At 50.3% G+C, this 7,291-nt stretch overlaps 1 protein-coding gene across 2 annotated transcripts; it reads right to left on the bottom strand.

Annotated features, from left to right (window-relative positions):
- Positions 1-3,651: 3,651 nt before the first annotated feature.
- Positions 3,652-7,128, bottom strand: Mtfp1 (mitochondrial fission process 1). 2 transcript variants are annotated; one of them, XM_005396262.2, is made up of 4 exons: positions 6,639-6,993; positions 5,785-5,912; positions 5,185-5,417; positions 3,652-3,815 (listed from the first exon to the last, which is right to left on the bottom strand). In XM_005396262.2, the coding sequence occupies exons 1-4, from the start codon at positions 6,703-6,705 to the stop codon at positions 3,743-3,745; spliced, it is 501 nt and encodes a 166-aa protein (XP_005396319.2). In that variant the 5' UTR covers positions 6,706-6,993; the 3' UTR covers positions 3,652-3,742. The 2 variants fall into 2 exon arrangements, with proteins under 2 accessions (XP_005396319.2, XP_013375817.1); XM_013520363.1 differs by lacking the exon at positions 3,652-3,815 and having other exon boundaries at positions 5,324-5,464; positions 6,639-7,128.
- Positions 7,129-7,291: the final 163 nt, after the last annotated feature.

The following is a 7,291-nucleotide window of genomic DNA, read 5'->3' as shown; positions in this document are numbered from 1 at the left end:
TAAATATCGGTAGGCAGGGCTCTTCAAAGGTGAGTGGACTGTGGGGACTCTATAGCTCCATGTGATGGTAGGAGGCAGGGCCCAGTCAGAAGAGATGGCTCACTGGGGCTGTGACCTGGAAGGGTCTATCTCCCTCCCTGGCTCCTCCCTTTGCCATCTACTTCCTGGTAGACACGTCCTGAGCAGCTTTCCTCCACAGCAGGCCCTTCCCGCATGCTGCTTCTGGCCTGGAGCCAACTGGCTGTGGGCTGAAACCTCTAAATAGCATGAACCAAAATAAAGCTCTCTTCCTTTCATTTATTGGTGTTTGGTATAGTTGCCCAGGCTGGCCTTAAACCTGCAACCCTCCTGCCTCAGCCTCTCTAGTAGCTGAGAATACAGTTGTACACCAGGGTGTCTTTGATCTACTTGTACATCTTGCTGCCTGTGGGCCATGCGTGGTATGTGGACAGACTGGAAGAGGCCTGAGCCAATTGTTAGCTTGCCGGGAATTTTGTGAGTTGGTTGTCAAACACTGCCATTATTAAAAATTAAATGTTAAAAAAAGAAATGATATAAAGAGTTTATATCATGATAATATCATGATAATGATTATATCATTGTCTCTTTGATTTAAAGAGACAGTCCTCATTTAACAACCAAGTTATATTCCTGTCCCTAAATTGTTAAGTGAATTGATCTTTAAATAAGGAATTGTACAAAGAAATGGTAGAAGTGGTCAAATGAAACTACAGCTTGATGACTTTGCTTTTATTTGCATAACTCTTGCATAACTCTTACATGGAGTACCGTGAGAGTTACACAAATAAAACTACAGCACATAAAACTATAGTACTGTACTGCACAGTACAATGAGCAAAAATTACAGTATTGTATAAACAAGGTGTGCTGTACAAAAAAAGACACTGAGGATCTATAAACAAGATGTACAGAACCATACACACACGCACACATGCACACACACAAAATAGGTCCTAAATCTGAGCAGTGAGTCATTAAGTCCAAACAGTCATTAAACAAGCAAGTCACGAAACAAGGAATGTCTGTATATCACAGTAAAAGCATAGTAAATACTCAACTGTTGCTTCCTAATTACCTTGGTACACTTTATTCCATCTATACTTTTGAAGCTATTTATATCCATAGCAGACCCCCCCCCAATGGCCACAGTTTTAGTTGCCCATTCAACCATGGTCCAAAAATATTAAACAGAAAATTTCAAAAATAAACAATTCTTTGTTTTTTTTTCATTGTTGGTGGTGACACAAGAGACTGAACACTCACACTAAGCTGTATCTCCAATCCTGTTTTTTTTTTTTTTAATTTATTTATTTTGGAGATAGAGCCTTGCTATGTCTCTAAGTTGGCCAGGCTGGACTGGAACTTGTGATTCTCCTGCCTCAGCCTTCCAGAGTGCTGGATGACACGCATGTACTACCGTGCCTGGTTCTAAAGACATATGGTGGTGGTGAGTTTTTGTTTTTGTTTGTGGGGGGGTTGTTTTGTTTCTGAGCTACATCCCAAGCCAATTCATAGTTTTAAATAACTTTTATCACAGTATGTATATTGTTATCATTGTTTTAGTCCATTCTTGTTATTATAGTCATTGTTATTAATCTCTTACTACGCCCTAATTTATAAATTAAACTTGATCACAGGTATGTATGCACAGGAAAGAACATAGTATGTGTCAGGTTTGACACCATCTGCAATTTGAAAGTATCCCCTTGAGAAAGGGGGCCCTGCTGTACTATGCCTGCTGGGGATCGCACATTACAGTGTACCATTGGCATCACGTCCCAGCTCTGGGGCTTCATGTGAATGGCTTGAAAAAGGCCATGTCAGGAGCAATTACATCATGGGCATCAACAAGTCAGATTCCCCTCCCCAGGAAGCCAGTGGTTAAACATTTACCAGCACCCACAGCCTCGGCTCTCCTGCTAATGCAGGAAGTGGGTTGTTGTAGCACCATCCCTCTTTTCTGCACCTAAATTCTAAGGATCAGAGAAGCCAAGTGACCTGGCAGAGGCCTCAAAGCATACAGAGTCACATGGAAGACTCAGGCCTAGTCGGCTCTTCCTTCCCCCAAAGCAATCAGCTAAGGAGGCAAAAGTGGCTTTTGGCCATGACCCCTGCCTGGCTAGAGCCCTCCCCATGGATTTCTTACCACTGCTCTGGCTGCTGCCCCAGCACTCAATGCTTGGGCTCAAGCCCTCCTCTCTTCGCTAGCTGATCCCATTCATTCCTGTAGCTTCTGTCCCCAGTGTTCTGCCACATCTCCCTTCTGTCTCTTCAGGCCGGGATGATGGTGGCAGCCACTAGAATTCCATGTGTTGGAACTTAACTCCTCAGTGCCACAGAGTTGGGAGGTATGGCCTATGGGAGGTGTCTGGCTCATGGAAGCAGACATGAGCTGAATGAATGAATGAATGAATGCCTTTCTCATGAGAATGGATCCCCCTTTTCTGGCCTCTGCACACCCCCAACTCCACTTTCTGTTATGAGTCTTAAGAGGCATGAGGATCTTACCTGAAGCTATGAAGATGCTGGTGCCATGCTCTTAGACTTCCCAGCCTCCACAACCATGAGCCCAAATAAACCTTTATTCCTAATAAATTATTGAGTCTCAAGTCTTTTGTAATAGCAGCAGAAAACAGACTAAGACATCCTTTTCCAAGCTTTGCCATCTGTCCAATCACTTTTTTTTTTTTTTTTTTTTTTTGAGACAGGGTCTTGCTATGCAGTTCAGGCTGGACTTGAGCTCACTTTGTAGCCCAGGTTGATCTCGAACTTGCAACAGTCCTCCTGCCTCAGCCTCGTAAGTGCTGGGATTACAGGCATGCGCCACCACATCTGGTTTCCAGCCACTTCTTAAATAGTCCAGCACAGAGTCTAGCCTCTTCACTGTGGCCCACAGGACCCTCAGTGATCTGGGTGACACCCTACTGCCCTTTCCATGACACCCTTCTCACCTCAACACTCAAACCTTCACTTCAGCCCTTCTGTCCATTTTGGTTCCTTGGATTTGGTGTTTCTCTTGACTGGACCTGCTCGTACACTGGTCCCTCCTTGGGACACTCTCTCTTGCTTTTCCCTCCCTGTTCTTGCAGGCTTGGGAAAGCCCTCTCCTGACAACAGCCCACTTCTCCCACAGATTACCTCCTCCAAGCGAAGCTCTGCTCCTACTACCCCATCCTGTTCCTCCCCACAGAAAAGAAGGACTCAACTTCTTAATGATTTATTGGCCTGGCCAGCACCTGGCTCAGGACTGTCCTGCCTTTCAGCCAGGCCCCAGCAGCCCCTGCACCACGGATGGGATGGCTGGGGACTCTGTCCTGAGGTTTCTGGCGGCTGCATTCCTATGTTTCTCCCTGAGTGTCTGCTGTCATCCAGCCACGCTGCCATGAAGTGACTCATCTGAGCAACCGGGCATCCTGGCACTCAGCTTGCCAAGTGATCTTGGGCATATTCCTTGCCCTCTCTGGGCCCCAGTCTGCTTATCCTCCATGGGAGGATTAACTTTGTCATCAAAAGACAGAGTCAGACCCACCCAGGTCTACTCTACTCAGTACAATAGATTCCACAAAAGTTGATGGGGTCAGGTCCTGCTACAGCTACTGCTCCTTGAGACCTTTGTCTCGAAGCTTCTGTTCAGCTTGAATCCACTCAGGTGCCAGGGCCAGGGACTCCAGAAAGCCAGGCATCCACACTCCAAGCAGAAGGGACCACACACCAGGTTGGGTCAGGAGGAGCTGGGCTTCCCCACTGATGGGTAGAGCTTGCGCAGGCTGGAGTCCAGGAGGAAGTCCACTGACCTGAGGAGAGGGTACCAGTGGTAAGCAGGTAGCCTAGGGGTACTAATGAGGGATTAGAAGGCAGGAGACCAGGCTGGGGAGGGACTCTTGGGCCACAGGGCACAAATGACATCAGGTGGAGAGCTACCTTATGCTCCTCCCACTTTGGGCTGCTTGGGAAAGCTACCTTCAAATCCCCAGAATAATGGCTATCTTCCCTTTCTTTATGCTGAAGAAGAAACTGAGGCAAAAAGAGGGTAAAGGATTTGTTCCAGGCCTCAGAAGAAGTTATGTTTCCCCAGGGAAAGCCCCCACCTACCACTCTATATTGGTCTAGTTCTGTCAACACCCATCTCCAGTTCTAAAAGCAGACACATGCCTCAAGCCTGGTCAATCAGAACAAGAAAAATGGCTCAGAATTGGGATCTACTGGGCCCTTCTTGGGATTCTTGCTATCACTATTAAAAGGCTCTTGAGGGGGCTGGGGATTGAGCTCAGTGGCACAGCGCCTGCCTGGCAAGTGCAAGGTCGTGAGTTCGATTTCCGGTACCGGAAAAAAAAAAATTAAAATAAAATAAAAGGCTCTTGATAGGACTTGGTAAACTGGTGGGATGGAAGCTGGGAGCTGCTGAGGGCCTTCTCTACTCCCTCAGGGTGAAAATGAGTGAAGCAAGGAGTGGGTTAGGGTGGACAGAAGGGGAGCAGGATGGGGAGACCCAGAATCCCAGTGACATCATTTAAGTGCCGAGTGCCTGAAAGTAACCCCACCCTAGCCTTTATTCCTTTCACCCCACTGTTCAGCTTGAGTTGGGCCTCTGTCAGCAATACCTCCCCCAGGCCCACCACACTAGGATGCAACTGCTCTTGCTCGCTTCTGGTTTTGTAACACTAGACTTTCCGGAAATTTACTTGTCCTGTGTCCCATACCCTCAAGGCACCCCTCCTCCTCTATTGTCAGAGTACCTGCCAGATCATATGACAAGGTCACAGACTATCCTTTCTATCTCAGGAAGCCCAAGTGCCAGCATGCCTCTGCTGTCTCTACTACCCAGCATCTTCACAGCTTCAGACAAGGTCCTCATGCCTCTTTAGCTCATGACAGCAAGTAGAGTTGGGGGGTGTGCAGAGGCCAGAAAAGAGGGCTCCATTCTCATGAGAAAGGCGTTCATTCATTCATTCACTCACAAGGGCTCTGCCTCCATGAGCCAGACACCTCCCACTAGGCCCCACCTCCCACCTCCCAACCCTGCGGCATTGAGGAGTTAAGATCCCACACACGGAAGTTGGGGAACACCCTCAAACCATAGCAAGAGAAAATCCTGTGCCGCAAACCTTGCAGAGCCTAACTACCTGCAGAGTGGGTGACCCCTGAGGCTAAGAGGGTACCCACCTGTCAATGGGGTGGATGATGATGGGAATGGCCAGAAGCCCAAGTGCAGTGGTGGTCCACTTGCGGACAGCCAGGGGCCAGCGGGTGGCAGTGCCCAGGACATAGAGAGAAGTGGCACATATACGGTTGATAGTGAAGCCTGGAATGGCCACAGAGGCCAGAGCCTGCCACACGAAGGTATCCACCACGGCTATGGTCATCCTGGTGCTGCGGCTGGCTTCGGTGCTTGGCACCTGGTGGGTACAGACACTCAATCCAGAGGAGGAAGAGGCAGAAAATCCTGTGGACAAGATAATGAAACTGGACCCCGGAGGGGGAAGTGCCCAGTGCGGAGGGGACGTTAGGGTAGAAGGAACTGCCTAGTTTTGGGTTCTGGACTGTACCATTCAAGGCTGGGGGATGTACAGAATGCCACCTCCAGGAAGGGGTGGGGGCATGGAGGGGCACTATCCCACAAACTGGAGTATGGAGTCCCTTAGGCGAGGTTGTGGGGAAGTGACTGTCCCATAGGGACTTTGGCACATATAAAGCTGCAGACTGAGCTACACCCAAGGCGCACGGGGGTGGGGGTGGGGGTGGGGAAGAGAAACTAACACTCACCTCTCCTGCCTTCTTGCCTTTGTCAATGGCATCAGCCAGCACATAGGAGCTGGACACGCCGTAGCTCAGCCACACCACAGCCGCTGGGACCAGGGAGCGGAAAGCTTCCCCCACCTCGTTGGCATAGCCTGGAGAGAGGGGACATTTAATTCTCAGGTCCATGGTTCTTCCACAAGCCAGGGCACTGGAGAGAAAACTGGTTCTAACCCTAGACTGCTAAACTGCATCTGCATGATCTCAGCCAAGTGACTTTACCTTTATGAGCCTGCATTTCCTGGCTGTGAACTACGTCCATATGACCCCCACGGCGGCTCCAGGGTCAACGTGGGGGTGCTGAGCATACAGTCACCATTATCATGGTTCCCTGGTTGTATTTCCTAGCCTTGGTTCTGGGCAGCTGAACTCAGGTGACAGGCACCAGGGACTGATCAGGGGCTTCCCCACGGACCAGACACTCCCCATGTGCCAGGCCCTTCCGTGCCTTATCTCACCCCACCTTACTACCACCACCCAGTGAGGAAGGCCATCCTGTTCTGCCCTGTTTGTAGAGGAGGAGACTGAGCCACACATAGCACCAGTGAGTGGATGTGAATCTATCCTTGGAGAACTGGCCTGCAGAGACCTCGGGGCAGAGCTGAACCTATGAAAGTTGTGTGACCTTGGCCAAGTCCCTAGCCTTCTCTTAGCCCGGCCAGCCTCTGGCCCAGGAAGAATGAGAACCAAGACCCTCCCTCACCTTCTCCAGGCCCTCACCTCCTCCAGGACAGCCATCTGGCCACCCTGGAACCCACCATCCCTCCTCCCCAGCCCCGCACCCCAGCCATGGGTCGCCACACCAGTCACCCCGCACTCACCCAGGTATCGCACCCACGTGTCCCGGTAGAGGTCGCGCTCGGTGCCACGCGGCCGCAGCTCTGACATGACGCTCCCGCCGCGGCCCGGGCCACTGCAGCTGGCACTGCTTCTGCTACCGCCTTCACCTTCACTAGCACTAAGGTCCGCCGGGGCTGGACCTGCCGCAGGGTTAGGTCTGAAGGACGGCGGGGGCAATCTCCGCCGGAAGGGAGCGTCTGCAAATTGCTCCGCGCACCAAGGCCCCTCTCCCAGCAGGCTCGGGTTTTTTTTACCAGTTGTCTCGTTTTTCTCTGAGTAGTTGACACAAACCACTCCCTGGACTGACTGTAATTTTGGGAGCCAAAGAGACCAGTATTCTAATTGGAGGTTGCAACACTTCATGGCTAAGTGACCTCGGGCCAAATCTACTTCTCTGAACCTCACTTTGGTCATGTGTAAAATGGGGACAAGGGGGCCACTACTGTCCACTCCCTGGGATGGTAGCGAAGATTAATTGTAACGGTCAGCATTTACTGAGCTTGATATGGACTCTAAAAGGCTTATTTCCTTAAAGGCTTCCATCAGCGTGGGACCCCCATTTTACAGAAAAGGAAACAGAGGCACAGAGGTGGGTCACAACATTTGTGTGCTCAGCTCCTCTCTGGAGGGCTCT

Source organism: Chinchilla lanigera, unplaced genomic scaffold (assembly GCF_000276665.1).
Source record: "Chinchilla lanigera isolate Chin_1 unplaced genomic scaffold, ChiLan1.0 scaffold00054, whole genome shotgun sequence".
In the NCBI taxonomy this organism is placed as follows: domain Eukaryota; kingdom Metazoa; phylum Chordata; class Mammalia; order Rodentia; family Chinchillidae; genus Chinchilla; species Chinchilla lanigera.
This window is presented reverse-complemented; position numbering and strand designations above follow the sequence as displayed.

Excerpts from the sequence above, each read along its gene's own strand:
- Mtfp1 (XM_013520363.1), bottom strand. The coding sequence starts at position 7,071 with ATGACCAAAGTGAGGTTCAGAGAAGTAGATTTGGCCCGAGGTCACTTA. Across the intron at positions 5,913-6,638 it reads CACGTGGGTGCGATACCTGG|GCTATGCCAACGAGGTGGGG; the intron begins GTGAGTGCGGGG and ends CCCTCTCTCCAG. Across the intron at positions 5,465-5,784 it reads AAGGCAAGAAGGCAGGAGAG|GATTTTCTGCCTCTTCCTCC; the intron begins GTGAGTGTTAGT and ends TCTTGTCCACAG.